Genomic DNA, 26,576 nt, shown 5'->3' with positions numbered 1-26,576 from the left:
ATTTACCAAACGGGTACTCATTAAAGATGCATTCCAAGTGCATCTTCATATATTGCATCTTCCATGTAGGTCTTGCCGTGTTCACACAGCGTTTCACGCTGTGCTAAAGAACAAATAGCGCACAGCCCAAACAGAATTCTTCTTAAGTTTCTCAGCTACTTTCATCTGTGTTGCAAAACAAAAGTGGTGTATTTTGATGTTTTGTGAACAATGATGCTCATACAAAGTAGTTGTGTACTCCCACAGGAACAGTTCCAAACGACTGGTTTTCCTAGCTAAATGCTTATCAAACGTTATCGATTTCCAAGTTTCAGTAGAATCACCCTGTATCTGAAAAAGCAATAATGCGTAAGATCTAAGTGAAATCGATCAGAATCCTTGTTTTGGGCTTGCTGATTTAAAAAATATTAACACAAAGAATGTGACCACCCACAGCCCTCATACATAACGGTGACATTGGTAAGAACTACAACACAATATACATTTGCTGAAGTGTGAAAGAAATAACAAGACAATGTCTTCTAGGAATACTGAATGATTTCTGTGAAGTTTTGAGGACAAAGCTTGACATAATTAGAGAAAAAAATACCCTGAAAAAAAGTGCCTGGAAATGCAATAGCTGTTTCAGCAACAAAAAGCATCCAAGACATTTTTTAACACTCAAATTTTGGATGACATTCATTCATCATGTTAAACAGTACATATACTTTGCTTTCATGTTTCTTATCTTCGCTTTATCTCCACGCAAGAATAACTATTCTAGAAAACCAAGAAACAGCTACAGTCAGTTACAGAGAAACATAAATCAACCATTTCCTGAGCTCCACAGCAGGCACTACTGCCACACTCTGTCCCCCCTAGCACTCACAACTCTTAAATATTATCTAGGTTCATTTCTGAAAGTTTCACTCAAAAGATAAAGTTGGCTCCGTTACAGAGATCTCAGAACATGATTTTATTTAAAGGCAACCTCGCAAACTGCATATAAAAAACTAACTAATGCTTCTAACAGTTTGAAAACCCGTGTCATATCTGTAAGTCAAGTGAGTTTAGAAGATTTTTTTTTTCCCCAAAATTTTACAAACCGAACTTTAAATAGCAATAACTAGCTCCAGTCTGAATAAAAATGCATAGAATGCTTTGGTTTTATTTCTTTGCAGGTTTGAAGACCGGTGTGACAGCAAGGCAAGTGCATAAAAAACACAGAAGAATAAACACCCACCTAAATCTTAACAATATTTTCAATATATATCTGGACATAGCTTTATTCCTGACAATGTTGTAGGCAATACTGTTTATCGAATATGGACAAAATATATCAAACCAAGTATACTGACAGGGTGGGTTTTTTTGCCACAGTGACAGCAGCTACAGGAAATTAAGTTCTTGGATAAAATGTTAAATTTACTTACAGTAGGTAATAGATATGGATATAGATAATCCAAAATGCAGGCTGATTTTAGCTACCAATTTTCCATTAAGATAAACACTGAATCCAGTCTAGCCTAGCAGGAATTTTTTGATGAACATATCCCAAAATCCTGGAAAAGTATACTTATTTTTCCTGAAAATCATTACAGCTATCTATAGTATAGGTAAGCTAGTACTATACTATAAGCTAGTACTACTAAGCATAGTACTAGTTAAACTAGTGCTATGACTAGACTTCAACTGCACTGAAACACATCGACACAAATTCAGGAGCAGCAGAAGCCCTCACAGGTGCAGGCTCTGCAGGAGACTTGTTTGGCAGATCAGAGACCCCTATCCAGGCATAAATCACTGACATACCTCACTGCAATGGTTGATTCTTTAGATATTTTAAATGGCTGTTCCCCAAAGAAAACTCCAAATCAGCTCAAAAAATGTAACCACATAGAGATGTCAAGATTTTTTTGTTTGCAATGTAGATGTAGACATACTTCATGTCTTCTCTAACGTTCTGCTTCCTTAAAAAGAGTAGAAAATGTAATGGTAAAAACTGAATAGGACAAACATCCCACAAACTGAAGATATTTTTGTGAGAAGGTGTTTCTAACCTCCCACCTCATTAGGATGTTCTGAATTTTAAAACAGAAGATCATCCTGGATTGATTATCAAAGCTTTTGACACGTTCGTATGCAACATTATGAACTGATCAGTAATTCAGATTTTTTACTGACCATAAAAACAATCCTCTGTTCAAGAATAAAGCACAAAGCTTCAACCTATCGCTAGACTTAGTGTAACATTACACTGGCTTCCTCCCTTCCCCCCACACCTTCTCATTGTGTCAAACCACCAGGAAAAGGAAAAGAAACTCAAACTCCATTCAGCACACAACCAGATGTCATCTGTCTTCTGGGTCTCAATTGTTATTTCTTACGAGTTGAGATTATATACATCATGTAGCAAAACACCGAAGCATACACTATAGCTTGAGTATTTCTGAAGACAGGGAAAATATTTCTGACATATGAGGCTAAAAAAAAGCTTGGTACAATTCACAGCCAAAAGTATAAATATCTCATCTTACTAAGGCAACCCCCAAACTTAAACATTACAAATAATGAATCCAAACTTAGAAAAGTACCTAATTTCATTTACAGAAGCACAAAGCTGAACTCAACTTTATCTGCCTTCCTCCTCTCTTATCACCCTCCCACGCCTATCTCAATAAACTTTACTTACTTGAAGTAAATTTGCGATGTCTATTACTCTTTCTCTCACTCCAAAATGTCAACACTAATGCAACTTTACGGGTTTTAAGTCCCTGTGCAGTTTTTCACCAGCTATATTGTGTAGACCGGCTCACCGTGCTACCCTGACAGCCAGGAATCCAAGCTGCAGAAGCCTGCAGTAACATTCCTGCATACCAGAACGCGCAGCACCGCTACCCTTCCCCCAGAATATACTTAAGTACCAAGTTTTATAACAAAATAAAAAAACAGACCCGAAACCCATGCAACCCCACCGCAAGCGAGTGCCACATCCGTCCCTGCCGCCTCAGGATCTGCACCGGCCCGTACGAGGCCGGCGCCCGCCCTCGCCCCGTTCCCGCCTGCCCCGAGCAGGGGCACGGCCGCTCTCCCGCCCCCCCCCGTGGCACCCGTACCCGTGCGGCGCGGGGGGGCGACACTCGGCCGGCACCACGCCTGCGGCGGCTCCCCTCGCCCCCCGGCGGGACCCTGCTCCACGCCCCTCAGGAGGGTGAGACCTGCCCCGCAGCGCCGGGGCGGGACGGTGCGGGATGAGGGAGCCCGGGAGCCGTCCGGCTGCCGGCGGGAGAGCCGACGTGCCTGCCTCGCCCACCTACCCGCCCCGGCGGCTCCGGGGGTGATCGAGCACTTTCCAGACGCAGGCCGCGGGCAGCCGCAGCCCCTCAGCGAGCGCCCCGGCTGCCCCCGGCCCTTCAGTCCGCCTTCACGCAACTCCTCACCCCGCGCCGCGCCCCGCGCATCCCCTCCCTCCCGCCCGGCGGGCGCCTGGCACCCCGCCGTTTTAGGGACACCCCGCTGTTTTAGCGGCGCCCCCGCCGGCTCCGTGGCCCCCGCCGGGCCTCCGAGCCCTCACCCAGGCGGCGGCCGGGGCTCCCCGCGCTCCCCACCTCAGCCCCTCGGGCGCCCGCTCCCCGCCTGCCCCGGCGGCTGAGGGGACAGAAGCGGCGCCCTCCGCCCCTCCCCTCCCGCCCGCGGTACCTGGCTGGCACGGCGTGGCTGGGCTCGCCCCGCCGCAAGGCTCCTGTGCCGCTGCGGGGCTCGGCTCCGTCCGCCCGCCCTCCTCCGGCGCGGGGGGGCGGCGGGGGCCTGCGCCCGGGCCGCCGCCGCCGCCGCCCGCCGGCGGGGGAGGGCGGGGAGTGGGGAGGGCGCCGCCGTTGCTCAGGGCTGTGCAATCGGGCCCGGAGCCATCGAGCGCCCGCGGGGGCCAGCGCGGGCCTGGGCGCTGCCAGGGGCGGGAGCGGCCCGGGGGAGCGCGGGGCCCGGGGCGGCGGCGGGCGGGAGCCGCGACGGGCCGGCGGGGCCGGGGTCGGCGCCCCGGGGGGCGGTCGGCGGCGCTGCAGGCCCCGGGGCGGGCGCAGCCCGGAGCTGGCGCGCTGCCACCGAAAGCAGCACCACAAAATCCCCTCGGGGCTTCTTTTTTTGAAGGTAACTGGGTCGGCACCGCCGAGGTTCGTCCCTGGCTCTGCTCAGCGCCTGCCCGCAGGCACCCACCTGTGCTTCCTGAGGGGCACGGAGCCCTGCGCCAGCACAGTGGCAGAAACACCCCGTTTATGCGCCCACTCATCTGTCAAACCCAACATCTGCAAAAGTTCTTGCACTTGGGTTTTACCGGTGTCAGTTTTGCACCCAAATGGAAATGGGATCCCAAATCAGGGAGTCGCTCTGTGTCTTACTGACAAGGTCAGGCACAGGGTCCCCCGGGATTTTCATCTGGTTTCTTCTGCTGCCTATGTGCTCCAAATGAAAGATATTGCTGCATCACTGGGAATAACTTCCACCCTTTGAAATTTTCATACAAGAATTCACTGGACATGAGAACATTTATTTTTGGGGTGATTTTCTTTTCTGAATTCTGTCATCAGAGTTTAAGTTCTGTCTTAAGGCGAAAATATGTCATAACCTTTTTTTTAGTTTAAAAATAAACAAACAATAATGTTATTGCAGTTTGTAGCTGATGTCCACTCTCATCTGGACTGTTTTGCGTCCTGCTAACTACCTAGCAGAGCAAACTAGAAGACAAACATCAGGTCCAGTTTCTGCTGGCAACAAGTTAGTTTGGTGGGATTGAGCTGTTCTGTTTTAATTTAATATCTTTAATACCTTAGTTGCTGCTACAGAGTTGGTGAAGAAATAATGCCTTCTGGAATTGAAGACTGGTTTTGACTAGACAACAATCTTAAAGATAATCTTTTTTCTTTTTCTTCCCACAGTGTGACACTGGTTAAATCTCAGAATAGAAAACTAAAAATCCTCTCCACAAACTGGGTTCTCTGGGGCCGTCTTCTCTGAAGTGGTGCAAACCATCATGGGGAGGGAATAATGCCTGGGACATGTAAGCGCAGGAGCTGAAATCATGTCTAACCCTTACATAAGCTTGTAAATTCAGTTTCGAAAAAGTTCCGCATTTACATACAGTGTGATCCTCTGTGAACATCTGTATTCAGTCATGTAGATGATAACCACTGAGGAATATTTCACAGAGTGCATGCAGAACTGCCTGAGTGCATTTTGCTATAGGTGCCAAGAGCACCAGGCTGCATTACCATATATGGATACTGGTTTCATTTTTACTGAATCACCCGTGATAAAGAAACATGAGCATCGATGCAAAAAAATTCTGCCAATGGATGTGGTAATGAAGAATACATAAATGCCTCAAATGTGAAGCAGAAAACTATCTCCATAGCGTATTTCACAGAAATTGACTCTACAGACTCCTACTGGTGTGAAGGTGTTAACCCCTGCTATCGAAAATAACAAACCCCCAGGAAAGAGTTATTTGCTCAGTTAACCTCATTTTGATCAGAAGATGAGTTGCTGCTGCTCAGCATAAAGCAATCTGCCATTCAACTTGTGAGAAAGGTCAACTGAACTATTTATATTCAAAGAATGTTGGTGCTATGACGTTTCCCACAATGAACTCCAGAAAAACAAAGGCTGCTCTATTTGACAGTCCTGAGGTAACAGAAAGACCTGGTAATATTTGTGAAGAATTGATCATGTTTAGCTCAGAAACAAACAAAACCAAATCTGGAATAATTTTTAGGGTTGCTTTGTGCCAGCAGTGCTTACATGAGGGTAAGAATCCGTGTTTATTGGATTTATAGCTAACCTTGATTCTTTAATATGATTTTTTCCATAAATTGGTCAGCGAAGTCAATGGAGTGTTAACATGCACTGATTCAAATTAGCATCTACTTCAGCAGTTGACGCGTGACATTTTTATCTTTCCCCTTTTCAATCTGAAATAAAAAATATTGCCATAGAAGTTCATAGTATTCTGTTCCAAAACAGACAAAAATAGGACAATTAAATGTATTCACCATGTATTAATTCAATTTCCCCTTTCCCCATTAGTCCTGACTGAGCTTCAATAGCAAATTACTTAATAAAGTGAGCAACTGGCAAATAATTGCAATGCACAAACCTACAGATTAGTCTTCTCATTAGTTAGTCTGTTTCAGTAAAGTGGGCTGACCGATTTAGAGCATGAATCAGTTCTGCCATACAAATTCCAGTCGTAATAGAATATCTATATAGTCACATATGCCTCTGAGCAAAATATTTTCTTTCTTACAGCTTTATAACCCTCAGTGACTCTAGAGGAATAGAAAAGAATGTACTCCTCCTTTGAATTCAGTGGGACCATCTATATGCGAGTAAGAATCACATGACTAGGGGCCTGATTTTAAAGCAAATGAAACATCACCAAATAAATACATAGCAAACAAAACCAAATTCCATTATGTTTTTTAAATCCGTAACAAGTAATTTGATTTATTTAGATTAATTATAAGATCAAACATTTAGTTTTACTTACTTTTTGCAATTGTTATACAGTCAACACACCCATTTAAGTACAGACTCAGATTATTAAGGTCTTTTAGATTTGGCTTTTATCTAAGTAAGGTTATTAATCTGCCTACAAACATTATAACATGCTGATTTCTAGAACTGCTGCAGCCCTTAGCATCCATGGCTGTCCGTCAGTGTTCCCTCAGTAGAGACACTAACTACGCGTGTGTTTCTAATTCCAGAAGTGAAACATTCAGGTCTCTAGAGTAGCTGCCTTCTGGAGATATGTGGAATCCAATACAGTGTTCTGTCCTAGCTTTTGCAGAGCCTTAGTTACCAATCTTTCTCTTTTATACATTGAATATTGAAAATTGTATATTGTTTTATTTCATGCTTAAATACTGCTAGACTTCTCTCCATTCCCAACACAGTTGCTTTTTGTACTACTGCAAAATACAAGGCCTGAATTCCTGCCAAGCAATTACACAGTCCTGCTGTTATTTTTAATCCTAAAACATAAATAAAAGTATTATGCAGGCCTAGATAATGTTAGATACAACTACCAAAATGGAAGTGGGAAATAAGAAAGGGAAATGAGTCCTATCAAAACCACAACACATACATCTCATCAATCTTCTGTAGTAAAAATTAATAACATTTTTTTTAGAATTTTAATATTGAATTCCTGAAGAAACCTGGATAAAGTATTCTGACAAGAATTAGCTGAACATTAATGAGATCTAGGGGTGGACTGCCAACTGAGTATTAAGGCCTCCCAAGAACGTTTTGCTTTCACTGTCAATGCAAAACCTTCGTTGCAATCTCTTTTCTAATGGAGTGCATCTAAATAGCCTTAAGCTCCTTACTTGCACATTTTTAATACATACTGATGTAATAGGGCATATATTGTGGCACTTTCACAGGCAATAGAATGAAAGTGAATGGAAAGCAATGTTAAATTCAGAGTTACAGGATACCTAAATATATATATCAACAGTGGGACAGGAATACCATTTATTTGCTTTTCCATGCTGTCTGTGTCATTCCTTTTTTAGAAATAGCATGGGGTGTTGTTTGTAGTGATACTGCATCGTTCATTGAGGTACTCTGTGGACACGAACCTAAGTCACATTTGTGAGGCAGAGGCTGAAGTAGGAGGTAGTGAAAGGCAAATTCCTGTAGCTCCAACAAAGGTGAAGAGAGGTGAGTGCATACTGCCTTCTGACACAAGAAGAGGAATAGAGGTGATTTTTTGCCTTTAGTAAAAGAGGAAAAAATCAGTGGTTTTAAACCTCTTTTCCCCCCATTTTCACTCTTTCTTTGTCTCACACGTGGAAAAAGTGGAGCAGAAAATTGCTTTGCCCAAAGCCACACACTGGCAGTAATTGAACTAGTGGACAGCATTGGTTTAAATAGAAAATGGGCAATACATTCATCCTATTCAGGCTATTCTAACTGCTGTTTCTGTCTCTTGTCCACATATACCATTTACTTTTTAACTATAGCTGCACAGCACTTCTAGTAGCAGAATCTTGTAGGGATTCACAAATTTTGAGTTGCTGACAAAGAACTTCAAGAAAATAAGAAGGAATAGGAGATACCAAATTCACCAAATTCTTAAGAGACAGTCTCAAATTTTGGGTGCTGTTTTCCCAAGAAAGAGTTTAAGGAGACAGGTCTGAGTTCTCTTGTTGTCCAGCAGTTGTGACCCTGATTTCTGATATAAAGCAGCAGCTGATGGATCTCACAGAGAATCCAGCCTCACTGTAACGTGCAGTACACTAAACATGGTGATAGACATTATTTTGTTCAATGTAGTCTTAAGTAGCAACACACTGAAAAAACCTAAATAGCCATTTATTAGATGAGAACTGAGATGCAAAGAAGTTAAGCAATCAAGCCAGTCACATCGGGGTTTGGTGGCAGACCTCAGGTAATGCCTGTGGATTTCCGGAGACCACTCTAGCCCTCTGTGGCATACTGCCACTCCAGCTTCAGAAGAGAAACTTTATGTGTTTGAAGGAGGCCAGACAGATAGCAAAGTAGAAACTATTAAAGACTAAAGCAGAAAATAATGGAAGCTTAAAAGATTCATACCTCCTTCTCCAAAGAAGCTGTTTTTATGCCAGAGGTGAGATAGAGATTCACTAGATCGTACTTTTAAATCCAAGTAGATGCCTCAGACTGACGGAACTTTGTTCTTAAGGAGGGGCCAAAGAGCAGTGATTGCATTGAGTCACAATGAAGAAAGAAAGTGTCATGCAGCTTTTGTGGTAAATGAAATCAGACATCACAGCTGCATTAAAGGACCTGGTGAAAACCACCATAGATGCTGGCTAATATCTAGCAGCCCATCAAGTGGGTGCCATTTCAGCATGGGGAAGCAACTGCCTGCAGGAGCTGTTAGGTGCAGAATCTTGTTATGGGCAAAAAGAAACCCACCCTATGTGTAAAGTCTCATGAGATTTATTATTAATATAATTGTAACCTAAACAGTCAAATCAAAGAATTATTATTAGTCCAGATCTAATTATTGCAGAAAAAGAAAGGAAATAAAACCAAGGACATTTTATAGAAAGTCTCAATAATACTACTACAGTTAAAATCATTACGCGTGTGCTATCTAGTACCTATGCCTTCTGGTGTCATGCTTACCCTTTCATCTCCCTGTGGCTTCCAGCTGGTGGAGGGAGCACAGTGGATCAACAACATCCCAAGTCCTGTGCGTGTAGGAGTACGATGCTGGTGTTTATGGTTTCTTTTTCTTTCTCTCCCACCTGGGGCTATTTTTACGTGTTTTCTAATAGAAATGGCTTTTTCTTCACTAGTCTGCAACTATGTGTTTTGTATTTCATTTATCTTAAGACACTCATTCTTTCTTCTCTGTTTTACCCCCAAGACTAGTTTTGTCCAGCTTCAGGTCTGCATTTCTTTAACTGACTGTTGGCAAGTTGTTTATAGCCTTGGGGTTTGCAGTGCCAGTCTCTGCCCCATCTCTCATCACCCCGTGCCTCTACGTTACACCGCAGCTGGTGTCTTCACTTCTCAAGGTTGCTGCTGTTCCAACAGGCCTTTATTTCTGTACACTGTAACATATGTTAAAGTCATAAATACATCATTCTACAGAGAATAACTACTTATTATTAATATCTATATGAAAACTGTGGTTACACCATACAAAGCAAAAGTAAACCAAAATTAGCCACAGTCTCCGGTCATTAGAAAAGTTGTTGTTACAGCCAAATCAAGTAAAACCAAAGCTCCAAGATCAGGGAAAGTTCAGAAAAAGCACACATGATAAACCTCTGTCCTCAGGTCTTGTAAATTCAGGACAGAGCCTGTGGACAGTTACTAGCAATAGCAATACAGTTGCAGCATTGTTACTAGTATTACTGGACTACATGCTGTTTATTACCTTCCAGTTCTAGATTAATATTTGTACGTTGCATACTGTATGTAGCAGCAGAGGTGAGTACTTCCACAAAGGGCATGGGAAGGAAGCAAGAATACTGCTGACTAGAAAACAAGCCACTGCACCCGAACTCGTTAGTTTTATGGCACAGTTCATAGTCCACGCACTCTCAGCTTAGACACGCTGGGTGTGTACGCTGCAAACAAGGTTGCAGAAACCTCATGTAACAATTACTGTGTGACAGTTGAATTGGAGGCCACACTAGAATAGCATAATGATGACTCCTGATTTTATAGTTTATTTCAAGGAAGTGGGGAATATTAAGCATCTTCCAATAGCTATTCTTTAAATATAGAACAGGATAATTATTTGAGCTTTTGTCTAGTCATAGAACAGAAGTTATTTAAAGCAGTGTCAGGTCATCTGTTTAAAGCATATATTCATGGCAGAAAGGAATGAGCATTTGGCCTTGAAAAAATTTTAATCAATTTTTTCATCAGTACAGTCCATCGTGTTATTCAGAAATGGCTTCTTTCAGCAGATGGATTATGAATCAATACTAGATATAAATAAAGCAGTACAAAGGGCACAGCATTCAACAAACTGCCAATTATTAGAGCAGAAGACTGCAGAAATCAGTATTCCAAGATGGATACACAAGTAAATCAGAAACTGGCAGATAATTCACCAAGATCCCACCTTTTTACAGAAACTCCAGAATTCTGTCTGGTCCCAAAAGCCACTAAAATATACACAAATGTCTATGTGTTTTCTACGAGAGGTCAGTACAAGATGGAGTTTGGTCTGAAGTCTGTTTTTCACTAAACATTTTCAAGCCCATTCCTCTTAGAACTTGCAGAACTTGAAATATAGAGAACGAATTGCCAGGCTGCCAAGGATCTTTCTGGAGCCAGGACAAAAAACTAAAATTAAAACCTGCAGACTTTGTATTATACCTCAAAAGATCAATTCTTGAGATATACTGAATACCCACAATTCCTGTAAGGTCAGTAAAAAGTGGTATTACTCAGCACTTCTTAGAATTTGGCCTCCAACAGAAAGAGGAATAAAACAAGTTTTTTCAAGCACACAGATCATACTGAATTTTTATTAGTTATTCACATCTGGACAATCTTATTGAAATGTCACTAGTAAGAACTTAGAATATGACTCATGTCTATCATAACTGTTAATTATTAATGAATAAATATGTCATTTGGGACCTAGCTAATATTTCCAGGCTCTTAGTGTGAATAGTCATTTTCAACTGTGAGAGTGCCAGTTAGCAGGAATTCAACATCCTTAGGTATTTTATAATTATTAACCATGTATTTTATAATTATTAACCATGTATTATGTTAATCTGAAAAATCTTATTACTCTTACCAGAACTATAAGCTTTGTATCTGTTCAAAAGATGCTATTGTGATGACACAGTTTGAGCCTGCAGGTTACATGTTTAGTTATGTTTTTTTAAAAATAAGGTGAAGACAGGATATTTGTAACCACTGACCTTCAATTTAAGATTGCACAAGCTGGCATGCCAGCTAATCATGAGGTTTTAAATCTTTTCCAGAAGAATTAATTATTTAAATGGGAATTCTGGATAATTACTGCAAACCATATAATTGCCTAATTTCACTTTGAACTCTTCTAAATTACTGACTTCAAAAACCATGATGCTGCAGTAAAAGAGAAACTTGACTCACAGGATGAATGCACTTGAATCAAATTTGAATTTGCCACATTTTAACATAGCTGTTCTGTTCTTACTGTCTGACAAGACAGAATTTCCCATTTTATCTTCTTAACACCATATGTTAATAATGTTTATGACAGTACTGCATAGGGGGTCAGCTGGGAATGGGGCCCCAAATGTGCCAACACTGTATATAAAAGAAATATAAGCTAGTGTCTGCCTGGCAGATTCAATAGAGAAAAAGCTGGAAGGAAGGAATAGGGGCAGAGGGAACAATGAGATGGCAGCGTACGTCATACCATTTTTATTTTTGTTTTCATTTGAATATTCCAGTCCTTTTCTTGGGGCTCTGTTATGAAAGAATTGAGTAGACAACAAGACCAAAGTAACAAGGACACAGACCAAGCTATAGCAAGCAGCCTATCAAAACACATCAGAGGAGATTTTGGAGTGCAAACTTCACAAAAGCAATTCAGTGGTACTGCCTTGACTTCAGTTTCTAGATGTGCCTCACTTTTTCTTCCCTCTCCAGTCCTAGTACTACCTTAAGTATCACACCCCTACACACTCTGGATGAGGCGGATGGACTTTGTTATTTAGTATCTACTCTCTAAGAGGCTAAAAGTTCAGTGAATTTGTGCTTTCAATATATCTGTTAGCTAGAAAGCATTGCTATATTATAGAAAGAAAAGAGAAAGACAAAACTCATCTGACTCAGGAAATCTAGGAACAATTAAGTAAAATTATGGCATTCTTTAATCTATAAACTTCACTTCCTCAAGCATACTTTACAATAGCTAATACATGTAATGCTTTTGTCATTATTTTGCTGTAAGAAACATATACATTATCCCATTTTTGTTAGTAAAGGCTTCCAAATTAGGTATCTTTGTTGAATCAGTATGAACAATTACTTTGAGCACTTCTGATGAATAAGGACATACAATTACTTTGAGCACTTCTGATGAATAAGGACATAAAACACATACCCATTTCACAAAGCAGTCTCAGTCATCCTTCTATTTAATAGGATTGGCATCACCAGTACAGATGAGTGAAATTCTTTCTTACACTGTTATCTACCAAACCATTTAAGTACATTAATGCTTAGAAATGAAGGGGAAGAGGTAAAAAAAAAAAAAAACAAAAACCAAAGACAACTGCCCCCAACATTTGCAAGCCAGTACTGTACCCAGGATATAATTTATTTTTTTTTCAAAATTCAATCATATGAGTGTAAGGTCCATTTGTATCCAGTTTTAACACCTGCCTGTTTCCATATGTGCCGTGCTTGACGAGAACGCCAGCTTCCATGCATTTGGCATTGGCAGCCAGTTCTTTTTCACACAAAGTCACAAACTGAGAATAAAGTTCCAGTCCCTTTTCTTTTTCAATGTTTGCATGGTACTGCATCTTTCTCCCCTTTGGTTTACCACCTAGGGTAGCTTGTGGTATGATTAGCACATCCCCTGGTAAATCAAGAACAGAAACGTACTCGCCGTTTTCATTTTCACTTAACTTAACATTCAACAGCATATTGACTGCAAATAAAAATAAAGGTAAGAGTTAGTGTAACTGAAATAAATTAAACAGGACCTAATATAACATCATAAACAAAATTCTGAAATATTGTGATGCACAAACAACTATTCAAATAAAAGAAACTGCTTATTAATGAAATGAAACAAGGACAGTCAATAAATATTATTAACCAACTAAGATATACGAGTATTGTGAAGAATGTGAAGGATATTTATATGTCTATTTCTATTATAATATATATTATATATACATACACACACAGTATGTCTAAAGAGTTCCTTTGGGGGGAAGTGGTTGGCTGTCTGAAATACTGAAGTTTTTTCTAGTTGGACACCCCCAAAGGAACCCCAGATCCAATCAGTGACCTTAACTTAATTGCCTGATACTCAGATAGGCAACATCTGCACAACACTACACATTGCAGGAGATAACACCATCTTCAGTGCACTTTGGAGAAGTTTCTGCCCTGACTGTCTTCATTCAGCAGGACCCAGCGCTGACCTGGGCTGCAGCCACAGCTCAGCAGTTTGGTCTCAAGTGGAGGGAGTGCCCTTCAGAGCTCCCCTTTGAGACACGCAGGTGCCAGCTTGTCTTTTGAAAGAGGAAATGGGTAGGAAGGTCAGAGATGCAATGTGGTCTATAAGCCAGAATATATAAACTTGCAAATAGAACAGATGAATTTATGATACTATATTTTCCAACGTTTCTATAACAAATCAAATAATTCCCCCAAACGTCCAACTCTCTAAAAGCTGTGAGAATACTAGTCATGCCTCCAAAAACATAGAAGTTTAATGTGGTTTGAAGCAAAAGGAGCTGAGTTGTGATTCAGAAACCAAACCCACTCATTTAAACAGTTTCAAAATATATTTAGGAAAAAATATTCTCTAAGACACACACTTTAGAAGGATGGTTGTAGTTGAATCTCCTAATAGGAAACAGAGCTTTCTTTTTCTGGCCTGTTTCAGCTGCCACACAGCTGAAAAGGTCATTACTCTCAAGTAGCACTCTCACGAAACTCTCACAAGCATGAAATCAATTTCCGTATCACAGCTTTAAATACACCCAAAGATTTCAACTTAGTTTAGCATCACAGAAAGCCTGTTCCCTCCAAGACCAAGAGAGAAGCCCCCAGGAGCTGCTCTCAGCATTTGCAGTAGCACCCATGCTTGTGCACTGCCAGGTCTTTCTGCTGGTCCCAGCAAGTAGCCTGAAATAAGACTACTGTTACACAACCTTTTGCAAAACCACTAATATCAGCTAGCCACAGAAAAGAAAAGGGGAACTTTTATCTGGAATATGTGGCATCATAGAATTTCCCAGGTGATCCAGTGCTACTGATGGTGGAAAAGAGGGAGAAGAAACGAAATAGAAGTAAAAAAGAAATCAAAACCAAACCAAAACACCTCTATCCAAAACAACAGTGGGTGAAGACAGAAATCACTAACGTTTGACCTTATCCCCAGCATCTTCTCCACTTTGATGTAAATGTTAAAGTGCATGTGGAGAAGAGGGAAAGCACTGCAGACATTCTGAACCAGAAAACTGCGCTTGAAATGCTAACTGTATATAGTAAGACTGAAATGAGATGGGAAGGACGCTGTTTAGTCATCCACCCAACTCCCTCTACTGGCTATAGTTACAAACAGCCTGCACATACAGTGAGATCAAGTGTTTAAAATACTTCTCAAATCAAACCATGAATTATTTCAAAACAGTTTCCTCTAAATTCAGTTCTGTCCTGGACTGAACCTCTTGCCTGATACACACAATATGTCAAACAGCAGGTGTAGCGCTTTCTCTGTTTGCTAGAATGTTATGATCATAGGAATTGATTTTCTGACATTGATCATGAGCAGACAGACAGAGTGAGACGTATGGACAACTGTCAAAAGAAACAAGATCAACTAAGCTTTCTTTCAGCCAGGTGATTGATTTGGAATGATGCTATCTGATTATTTTTTTTTTTACTTGTCCAAATGGCTGTTGCCTTCTCTGCTTCTACTGCTTTTCTTTTTTTCAAGCAATACAAGAATTTGTAAGGATTATTTCATACCGATTTTTGGAACAAGATCCTCATCAGCACCTTTGAAGAAGCATATGTAGACAACAAGCCCTCTCTGGATCTATGAAAGATTACAGAAAACTGTGTCAATGTTTCTCATTGTCCACCATGCACACTTACCCTTAAAACTGGTACAAAAAATGACAAAATTACACAACAAAAAAACTTCTGATAGTAGCCTTAGTTATTTAATATAGCTTCAGAAATCAAGCTTACACACCACACTGAGGAAGCTTTGCGATATATACTGATTGTCTGCACAATGCTTCTACATAGAATTAAGCCAATTTATCAGCTTCGTGTGAAGACAACTTCGGTTAGAATGTACAATATGCAGTATCAACATAGACAAGGTGATGAGATGAGTTACTGTACTTAAATTCAGCACAGGAAATAACGTAAACTTTTTTACCATCAAACATACAGAAAAAATAATTTTCAGTGTGGATTATGTATTTATTTCCAATTATGAAACATGAAAACCAGATGAAAAACATGACAGGATTTGTCAGTGAGCTGTATGATATTTTGATGTTAAAAGTAATCTAGTACAAGCTAATTCTGAACAGTCTATCAATTAAATTGGTCGTCATATTTAAATCTTTAAATATGATGAGCAACAACTATGAAGTTGTTCAGAATATTATACAGTTGATCAAAATATTATCTATCAGTTTGGCTGAATTTTTTTTGGTGAAATGGGACCCTTCCCCTGATTTCTATAAAGGATATGCCACTGCTTTAGAGGTTCAGAGAGCCTACTTGTAAAGAACTACCTGTTTGAGGGAAGGAGGAGGAAAAAGGCACAAGGACATTCTTGTGTAGCTTAGTTCACAAGGAATGTGTGTGCAAAAACCTGTGCTTTACTGAGACAAACTGATAGGCTCTGCACCCAACAGCAATTATGTCTCATGCACAAGTATACCTGAATGATTTAATTTTTCAGGAAAAAAAGCAGCATACAATATCCACAGCCATAAAGTACCTACAAAACCCTCACCACTGCTTTGTCAAGAAAAAGTATCTTTGTATTTTTGTTAGAAGAAAAATAGATGTCAGCTTATGGAATACCACCTAAGAGATGCTAACTAGACTGGGGCAGAAAGGAGTCATTAATGTTGATGTTATCAAAGCAAAAGGATAAGAAATGTGAATAGTTTCTTAAAAATACCTTTTTTAAAAACTTTTTCATCACTGTTATTTATTTTGCCTTTCCCCTTTTCTTTAGAAGATAAAGGTTTGTGATGAAGAAAACTTAGCTATACACATGAGATTTTATTCCTTTGTTATTGCAGAGATTAAACAAAATGCTAAGGGCAATGGCTGAGAAGAGCTATGCCTTCTCAACTGTTCTTCTAGTTACCAGCTTCTGGAAAAAGAGAATGCACTGTGCAGCCAAAACGTCACATGCTGAGAACTTCCCAATGGCTCCTTTCAAAACTCATTTTGACCACTGCAGAGTATTATACAGATTCCCAAATGACTGCCCTTTCTCGTAAACACCGTAAGAAATGTGGATGGCTTGAACCTCAAGTAACATTTCAAATCATCTAATCAAATAAGGGAGAGAAATGCAAGGTGCCAGAAGGTAGATATCCTTACATGCTTAGTTAAGTATTTTTACCAGAAGCAGACCAGCATCGGGATATTAATAGAGAACAACAATGCACACATACCTACTAATAAAAATGTTTGTGATAAAATAGGCCAAATGCATTTGCATTGCATGTATCTGACCACTGCATTAGAAATAAGTGGCTCTCTAATATAGCACTCATAACAGGAAATCATTCTGAGATTTGTGACAATGGTTTTTGCAGTTTCTCATACAGTAGTAACAATACTCTGCAAGCAGCTTATTTAGAAAGACAAAAAGGTAAAGTGACATTTGCAAGTCCTAAGGCCAGATAGCTAAAGGTTAAGTAAAAACATTCAGCATTTTTCCAGCCTCTCTCATGATTTGATGCCTATTTTTGAATATACTTTTTAACACAAGACATACGTATTGGGGCAAATTAGAAGGACAGGAAGTTAAATTTAAAAGAAAATAATTCTGAGACAAGTTAAAGCTGCTAGAGGATGCTTCTATTTACATTGCATGTTTTTAACCTTCTAGAATACTTTTCAACTATGTTATACTAGAAGACTATTCAACTATTTGTAAGGTAAAACTTTCGCTTTCAACTATGACTGAAAAGTGATTGAACACCATTTTCAACACACATGTAACCATGTTTCAACATCTTGTTATATTGTATTTTTTCTTTAGTTTTTTTAATTGAATAGAAGATGTAAAATTGAATGCAATTTCACAAGCTAACCTAATAATAATGCATGTGAGTCCTCTGATCATGTATCAATCAGTGTTTCCGGTGACCTAAGACTTGTGCTTGTCACCACTGTTAAGGGTCAGGAAGGTGTAAATCTTTTGAACCAAAGCAAAAACACTGCCATTGCTGAATGTCCTCTCTAACCTATCGAAGCCTAGTTAACTGCTATTCAGAGCTATATTTAATACAGGAAAAATCAAGCAAAATAACATGATAAAGAAGGTCATAAATTCAACACGCTCATGTGCAAACAGCCACTGCAAGGAACTTACATAGTGTGAGGCAGGCAGTTGTGCAGGGAAACTGTGCTCTATGCAGACTTACTATTATCAGTAAAATGCCTACATAAATAAATCAGCAAAGCAAGTTACTTTGCAACACTGGCATTTACTGTACAACTGTCCTAAGTAATCATCACACCAGGCAACCTGCATCACGGAGGGCTGAAGTACCCAGACCCTGAGGCCATACAGCCAGCCTTAGCAACGCTGCCTCCAAACGCTGCTTTTTAGCTCTTTCGGAGGAAAAACAAATAACTCACTCCTTCCCCACCCTCCTTACTAAATACCCTCATCCGAACTATGCAGGACTTTGTTAGCAAATCTCAAATATATTCTGCCAAATGTTATCTTCTCTCAACCCTACCTTTTCTGCCCCGCCCCCCCAAATACAATGCAAGTAAAAATGAAAATGGAAACACTCTGTAATCCTTAGGAAGCCACTTTGTGAAACTAACTTATATAAATTATTCTTTGACACTTCCATTTCAAGTTCAGATTTGCTATCGCGTGAGAAAATTTCTTTATATTTCTTACATTCATCCGCAGCAAAGAGAGATTACATTATCTGAGGTCACTGAACAAGTCTGTGCCTGGTACTTTGCACCTCTTTTTGCTATCTTAACCAGAAAACAAATCAAGGGAAAGAAGATAAGGGAAAGACAGTTTCCATTGCCTAAGGTGTAGGCACTTACACTTTTTTAGCTGAATATTCATTTTATGTTTCTTTTCTCCTATAGTTATGAAATACACCAAATCTCACCTGATTTCTCCCCTGCCTTTAAAAGGAGAATTCCTTTTTTTTTTCCTCCTAAGTATTTTGCTGTATACATAAACCTTTTATGGATGCTATCTAACCAACATGTCTCCATAAATAAGACACCCCATCCTCAGTAATCCTCAATAAGCTAGAAAAAGTCAATCATGAAAACACAACGAAAGCAGCGATTCATGTATAGATATAAAGTATACTCTTAACCTTTTCCAAGATAAAGAGCATCCTCTCTCAAGTTCCTGAAGTACCTAGAGGGGTCTCTTAAAGCTCAGGAACTATTCAAAGCCACCTATTTAACGTGCTTTTTATAGTACACTAGAAATTTCTCAAGGTGAGGACCTACTTTAAGTTGTTAATAGAACATCAGGAACACACTGGGTTATGTAAATAATAGTTTACGAGGTCTGTATTTTTTCATTTGTGCATTGACATGCATATATAGGGAGTAACATCACCCTACCAGAGTATGACAGCAGCAAAGATTCCTTCCAGTGACCTCTAAAATAGTCATACTAAAGAAATTAAAAACCTCCCATAGTATTTTGCTGCATGGTAACTTGGTTCTGTTAAAACAGATTTCTCTTAAAAAGCCCCAGGTACCCAGGAAAGATTTCTAAGTACCCATGACAAATATTAGTTAAAGTTCATGTCTGAAAAATATCTGTTGCTAGGACCACCCAAATCTCTTGCAGATTCTTTTAGTGTTATCTATTACTTTCCTAGTGAGATTGGTTAAGCCATTTAAAACTACAAATAAGATACATAAACAGTATAATCACCCTGTAGTCGTTAGTCTTGCTATCTCTAAACCGTAACATATGCCTCTTTCTGGATAGTTTAAAAGACAGCCAGCAAAATGACATTTCTGGTTTTAGTTACTAGATCTACAATTACTTCCGAGACTAGCAAGCTAGAAATAGGAGAATTCTCCTATAGTTAATTCATGCTGTGCTGAGCAACTTTCACTATAACCTTACACCGAGAGGCTAATAATGCAATACATGCAGAAGCTGAATGCAGTATCTGTGAGATGACACACATTTCCCACGAGCAAAATACTCTGGTTTCCCAGACCCTGCTGCAGAAACTGGGTCTTATGGATCCACCTGCCTTTTCTGAACAAGGAGAGAGATGTTTTAAGAACAATGTGAAAGTCAAACAGTGGAAACACCTAGGGACAGAGGGTTTGTTTTTTTTTAAATACCCTCTCTTCAGTTGTTGAATGGACTCATCGGCCCTTTAAACAAACTAGAAATTTTTAAAAGTTATATAACTGACTTTATTTAGCCCCTTCTGTTGTAGTGGTCTTTAAGGACAAAAAGACAAAAGCTAAAAACCCCAAGGGCTACGCAGCTGACCCCTGCACTGAGGGGTTATTGTAGTGCAGGTCACCCACGAAGGGGCCGGAGCCTGGCAGCCCTCACGGCCCTAGGGCTGCGCCCCCCCCGCTGACAGAGGGCTCCGGGAGGGGGGACATCACCCTTCCCTCGAGCTGCGCGGGGGGGGGGGGGGGGGGTCGACATCCTACCTTTCATTTTTGGTTAGCGGTCTGCAAACGACCCAAACAGAACAGCACTACTGCTGCCAGCGTCCCATTGTTCTACCAGGCCTTCTCCAAGCGGACACTATCCCACAACTAACTAACTAACTCCCTCCCTCCCTCCCTCCCCCCCGCGGAGCCTGCGGCGGCTCTGAGTGTGCCTAAGGGCGGGCAGGTGCTGCACCGCCAGACTACAGGGAGGGCCGGGCCGCAGGTACAGCCACCGAGTCAGACCGGGACCCCCCGCAGCTCCGCGGGGGTTTCCGCGGGGGTTACGCGTCCCACCCCGCCTGGGCCTGGGCCTGGGCCAGGGCCGGCACCTCCGCGCCCGCTCCCTCCCCCCGCCGGCGCTTGCGCAGGAGACTGAGCGTTGTCCCGCGGCCCGCAGCAGCACCAGGCCGCGGCCCCCGCCCCGCCGCGGGAGGAAGGGGCCACACGGAGCTGCCGGCGGCCCGCGGCAGACGTTACCTCCACCCACTCGGCCTCGGAGCCGCCCTCGGGCGGCTTCACCTGCAGCCGGGCGGACGCGCACTGCTGCAGCAGCGCCCGAGCCCGTGCCGCCGCCATGGCGGGCCCGCACTGCCTGGGGGCGGGGGCGGGGGCGGGCGGGCGCCGCGCTGGGGCCGGGCGCTGCCGGCGGGACTCCGGGTAGCGCTCCCCTGCACCGCGGGCCGCTCTGTCGGTGCCCGGTGGGGCGAGGTGCTCCGTTCCCGGGAGCCCGCGGTGGCGAAGGGCGCGGCACAGGGCCGGGCGCCGGGGCGCCGGCGGGCGCAGCCGGTCGGGGCTGGGGGGGGGGCGGCGGGGAGGCAGCGGCCCTGCGGGCTTTTCAAAGGAGCTGGTGTGACGGGCAAGCGGTAAAGAAAGGCCTTGCTGTAAGCGTTAAGAGAAACTCAGAAAGGCGCTATCACTTTTGCCGAAGGGAAAACGGGGCTCGGTGACCCCTAAGGGGCGGGGGGCGGTGACAGCTTTGGAACAGAATAAAGTATTGCTGCAGCTCGGTGGGATGCCCCGCAGCTAGCGGGAAGCGGGGTTGTGTGGGGTTTTTTTTTGGATGAGAAATGAAAAATCTACTTCTGGTGGGGGAATACTGCATGCTTGGGGTAAGCATAGCATGCTGTATATAGTGTGAAAATCATTAGTCTGAATATTGTTGCTTGCTTCTTTAAAAACAAGTAATGTTTGTGTTTCAGGTGACTGAGATGAACCCATTGAGTTGGAGCATTTCTCATCAATGCTGCTGCTTTGGAGCAGAGGGAACAGAAAATAGCAGAGTTAAAAGGGATCTGGATAGCTAGGGATCAAAATCATGATTGAAAAAAAGAAAGTGCATAGTTCTGAAGTGAGATCCCATTGCTGATGGGTGAAGTTAAAAGTATTGGAGTGGCCTCTGCTATGATCTTCCAAGTTTTTGGCTACGTACCCAGATACTCATTGAATAGCTCTGGTATTACAGAAGAGCTGTGCTTTCCTCCCCGCTGTGAATTCTGACCGATAGCAGTTTTGAATAACACTGGCTTCAGCAAAGTTAGGATAGAGTGATGCAGAATTCAGTGTCTCATTCTGAATTCATTTCAAGACTGAAGATTTTATTTCTACAACCATATTTAAAAAAATAAAAGGCTGTAATACACAGCAGTGTGGGTAAGAAGCCAATTCTATTACTTGGCCTCAATCATAAGAGTAAGATTACTGACGATCACTCTTGCACAGCAAGGGGCAACATACACTCATGAATAGCTGTGTTACACGTAGGCATATATTTGGCTTCTGTCTGTTATTTTCAAATAACATTCTTTCTTGCATGAGTGCTCAGTGAAGTTGCTCTTCCCAAAGCAAACCTTTATGGAGGAAGAGGAGATTGCACTAGGTGGTTAGTGCATAAACCAGCTCATTTTTGTTACCTGTAGGCTATGATTAAGTATGAACTGGTTTTGTTTAAACTCAGCTATTTTATTTAAAATACCTTCTGTTCATTTACTCTAAAGCCGTATCCCCAGACTCATTAGGAAGAGTTTAATGAGGTAGAAATCCATTGAAAATAAGTTTTTTTCCTGTATATATTTGTGGTATAGATTGATTGTTAAGGAAAATGGATTATAGTACAGTCTGAGCAGATCATGTAAGCAGATTATAAAGGGATATTAATATACAAGGATATTGATTGTTCTTTGTTTCAGTGTCATTGCTTACACCAGGATTTGATGGAGAACATTTATTCAGGTGCAAGTTTCAACACAAATGCCTGTGAAACAGTGTATAGAAAAAGTGGTTTGACATCATTGTCTATTCATGGATTCTTGGTGGAACTATGTCACATTTTCCTTGGGAGGCCAAATTAATTTTGTTGTAATGCATCTTGAATTTTTTGAATCTTATTGACCCATAGTTAGGTCAGGGGCCTCTCTTTGTATGCCAAAGAATGATACAAAATTTGTTGGTTAAATTTTAGACAAGAGTTTGGATTTAATAGTAGGTTTTACATAGAAAAGAACCTCCTGACATCTAAAGAATATGTCCATGTGTAAAATATATTGATATTTTTATCAGTTACTATATAAAGACATTTTTCTGCATGTTTTGGATTTGACAGCTGTCCCAGGTTATTTCTTGAATCCTCTGTGCCTGTTGTCAACAGAGCAGAGAGAAGCTATTTTGAGAATGGTATCCAGAAGACACTTTTCTGATTGTTTTTACATCAGTTCTCTTTCAGAGGGGCAGATGGCAGTATGAAACATTTCTCACAAATTTCAGTGGACCTGTGTTTTTCCTTACCCTTTGTGTGAATGGTCATGCATATTTCATGTACATTTAATGGAATGAATCCTTTTGTGAAGAGGGGGGTGGGTGCTGGGAGCTCTGCCTCTCTGGGTACTTGGCTTTCTCCCATTTTATCAGAGGATGAAATGCTAGAGGTCTTTCAGTACCAAAATGATAAATGATCTCAAGTGGTCTTGAATTCTTCCCTAAGGGTGAAATTTTTTTTTTTGTTAGTAGTAAGTTGGTGTAGCATACGGTTTGGCAGGGTCAGTAGTTGACTATAACTTTGAAGGGACAAGATGCATCTTGGATGTTATTCCTTTGTTTACAGCGTCTGAAACCATGATCAAAGGTCTTTCAAGCAGCTATCACATCAGCAGAGTTGCCCCTAGGTAGTGTCATCTGTTTTGAAGAGAAACTGTACAAAGCTGCAGTGGCACTTAGATAGCAAAGATACAAAATAGGTTGCTGGTAAGGGTTATATCTTGGTAGAACTGCTTCTTGTGGGACAGACTTAGCTGAAAGGCTGCAGAGTGTCAAGGGAAGAATTTCATTTAAAGTTTCATTTTTTCTATTGCAGTAGTCTCTTCCCACACATACAAAGATTTTTTTTTAAAAAAAAAAAAAGGTGTGGAGGGAAGAGAAGACAAGTAATGGGGCATATATAAGGAAAGAGTGAGTCTCAGTTAACTCACTTAGAACCATTTTAGTAAGGAATCACAAATGGATGCCACTATGCTGTGAAGGGTGGGACCGAACCGATGGACTCTGCTGTGATAGCTGTTGGAGGCTGTTGTCAGAAGATTCATTATGAGTTGGCCTGAAAAGTGGAATTTGCAGCAATGAATTACAAATTTCCATCACAAGATAAAGAAAATTCCACAAAATTTTTTGTATCCTGGGATTAATGTTTAAATAAAGTACGTTTTTTGATTTGGCCATGCTGAAACAACAGATCAGTTCCAGGAGGAAAGAAGAAAAGATTATTGTGTATCTTTAGTATAAGATATTAAAATTGCTACAAGACAGCTCAGAATTATAGTGTGGGGTTTTTTTAAGTGATATTTACAATCTACCCTGACCTGAGCCAAGTCCTTTTGTTTTCTGTTGGATGATGATCCCTTTTTCTACTTTTTTGTTCCTAGTTTACTTACTTTGCTTGGTTTTGAGCTACTTAGCCTACTTGTGCTATCTGTGATGAGCTATCTGTTTCTTTGTATTTGGCAATTATTTTTTTTTAAGCCTGTTTCTCACTCTAGTTCAAGACCTAAATAAACTTTTGTCTTTTTACAGTTTCAGAATTGCTAGCTGAAATGCTGATTAGCTGGAAGAGAAAAGATATCGCTGAACAGTGATGTGGGTGTAGAGAGGATGTAGTGGTGGTGATAGATCATTTTATAGTCTAAGTAGCAGACGCATGATGACTGTATTTAGTACTGACTTCTCTCTTAAAGTGCTGTCCAGACACAAAGGTTTGGAGTATGTCTGCCTCCCAGCCATCATCTTCCTTCCTCCAGAGGTAAGGGTACTGGGGAGAGGGCATGAAGAATTTCCCTAGTACAAGTCCAGCAGCAGAAATGAGATGGAATAGCAGTGTCACTCAGAGAGCACAGGTATTGTACAATACCTGTGTAAAGCTACCAGAAATAGCTCTTTAAGAGAAGACATGGGATGAAGACAGTATTATTGACTTTGCCTTCCAAACAGACCCCCAGATCTGTTTAGCCTTCAAAAGAAGCATTGCAGACTTCTGGGGGAAGATGATTGAGAGGAAGATGATTGAGAGGAAGAGATGGCACTGTGACTTTTTATCTTTCTGGTTTGCATCATAGCTCAGAGGACGGTTGTGACCTCTTCAGCCCTAGTTTATTAGCTTCAGACTTGGTACACCTCTTTGGCTCTTCCAGCAGGGACAACTTACTGTCCCCATGAATGTCAGAATCGTTTCCAGTGAAGTCTGGTATTCCTGTTGTGGAAGAGTAATCTTGTGATTTAAGCAGTTGATTTCAAGCGTGTTTAAAGTATGCAGCAAAAATTAAATACACTATTAAGAATAAATTAGTGTTTTGTTTAGTCCTTCATACAAGTAGAGGTACTGAAATGTGTTAGAGTAATCAAAAGTTAATTAAATTCCTGAACAGAATAACACATTCAGTGTGAAGGCTGTGTCAGGTACATTTACAGCTTTTCGAAGTGAGAAGCAGAAATTTGGCTCTATTGGAAAAACAGGTAGCCAGCTAAAGACGTGCAATCTGCTTGCTAACCATGATTGCCTAAAGGAAATAACACTATTAATCATAGTTTCTTTCTCTGCTGGTGTCAGGCATGTTCATTTGTCTGTGACACTTAACTACTGTATTTTTCCCTGCTTAGGTGTCTCCTGTTGGAAACGTTTGCATCATTGACAGTAATGTTAAAAGGACTTCTGTATCCTGCTCCAATGAAATCAAGAGAGCAGTGGGAGTAGCCTACCTACAGTATGTACCATAGGGTCTAATCGTAACACCTCATACTGATTAGGAGCGATCCAATTTTTTTTTCACAGAACTGAGCTGAGCTAATAGGCTATAGTCCTGAACCTTTCTGGTACACAGCCAACCTTGAGTTAGAACACAACTCTCAATTCTGGAATCCAGGGGGAGGTTGTGCAGAGCCACCAAACTGACTCCAGGAGGAGTCCCTCCTCACAGGTAAGCAGTTTCTGCTCTTGTCAAGGAATCATACTGCCAGCCAGATCCAGGCTAATCCCTGCAGGCATATTCAAATGTGTATGGACTTGATTCCCTGGTCTCCTGAGTCTGTGATCTGGGTTCTACACAGCAGGAATGCATGGAAACAACTTGAATGTGGGACAGTAACTGAAGTAGTGGTGAGGGGAAAAAGCCCCCACCCAGCTATAAAAAGCTATTCTTACAATCAGGAGGCCTGGAGCGAACAGGGATTAGTGGGAGTGCTGAATGAGAGTCTGCAGCTGTACAGGTTGTTTGGTGTCCCTGAGCAAGCTCTGAATACCTGCTCAGGCCAGCTTTGATCAGTGAAACTCTGCTTTAGCATCTCGTGTTCCATACGGAGCTGCTGACCACATATCTGCGTGGAGCCTGACACTGCTCTGGTACTATGGTAGGTGGCGGTTCTCCTTTGCTTCAAGCCATGGAGCGGGTCCATGCCTGACTGGTCTAGATGGGTCTTGCAAACTGGGCTCTTCCTAGCGGAGGAGGTACTTAGACCAGACCCTGTGGAATACAGGTCCTACAGTCTTTAGGTCCTGTGTAGGTTGGTTTGGTGCAGACCCAAGGTGACTCCACCAACTGTGTGCTGTGCTCCACAGCCCCTGTATTACTTATCTCCATTATGCTGGATATTGTCCTCGACTCCTGCCACGTAAAGGAATTAAAATCTGTTCTCTTCCCCAGGTGTTGCTGCATCACTGCTCTCTTCACCTCATAAACACTTGCAATAGCAATTAGTACTACAGAGGTGTGGGGTTTTTGTTAGTTAATCCCATTTTTTTTCATTTTCAATGAGAAATTCTGATGGTAATGTGAGGACGTTGCAATAGACAAAAATGCATCAATCAATATCTTCTAGGAGCTGGAGCCTGAGTTCCCATGTTTTTAACAGATGCCAAACGTAAAATTAACAGTACTGGCATAAAACCTCACGTTATTATTAAAAATGTACAT

The 26,576-nt window shown here is 41.4% G+C and overlaps 2 protein-coding genes across 7 annotated transcripts in view; both read right to left on the bottom strand.

The window, feature by feature from the left end:
• The window catches only part of HEATR5A (HEAT repeat containing 5A), a 66,880-nt gene extending 62,898 nt beyond the window's left edge, over window positions 1-3,982 (bottom strand). The window contains exon 1 of one of the 6 annotated variants that reach the window (XR_008822913.1): window positions 3,679-3,982. The gene's annotated coding sequence lies outside the window, so the exon portion shown is untranslated. Of the gene's footprint in view, window positions 1-1,791; window positions 1,951-3,296; window positions 3,316-3,678 lie in introns of those variants that run through there. The other 5 variants (XM_056345319.1, XM_056345315.1, XM_056345321.1 and 2 more) reach the window with 5 other exon arrangements.
• Window positions 3,983-12,611: 8,629 nt separating this feature from the next.
• On the bottom strand, window positions 12,612-26,576 carry DTD2 (D-aminoacyl-tRNA deacylase 2). Its single transcript, XM_056345324.1, has 3 exons — window positions 20,605-26,576; window positions 15,205-15,274; window positions 12,612-13,147 (listed from the first exon to the last, which is right to left on the bottom strand). The coding sequence occupies exons 1-3, from the start codon at window positions 20,701-20,703 to the stop codon at window positions 12,822-12,824; spliced, it is 495 nt and encodes a 164-aa protein (XP_056201299.1). The 5' UTR covers window positions 20,704-26,576; the 3' UTR covers window positions 12,612-12,821.

This window comes from Falco biarmicus, chromosome 7 (genome assembly GCF_023638135.1).
Source record: "Falco biarmicus isolate bFalBia1 chromosome 7, bFalBia1.pri, whole genome shotgun sequence".
NCBI lineage: Eukaryota > Metazoa > Chordata > Aves > Falconiformes > Falconidae > Falco > Falco biarmicus.
This window is presented reverse-complemented; position numbering and strand designations above follow the sequence as displayed.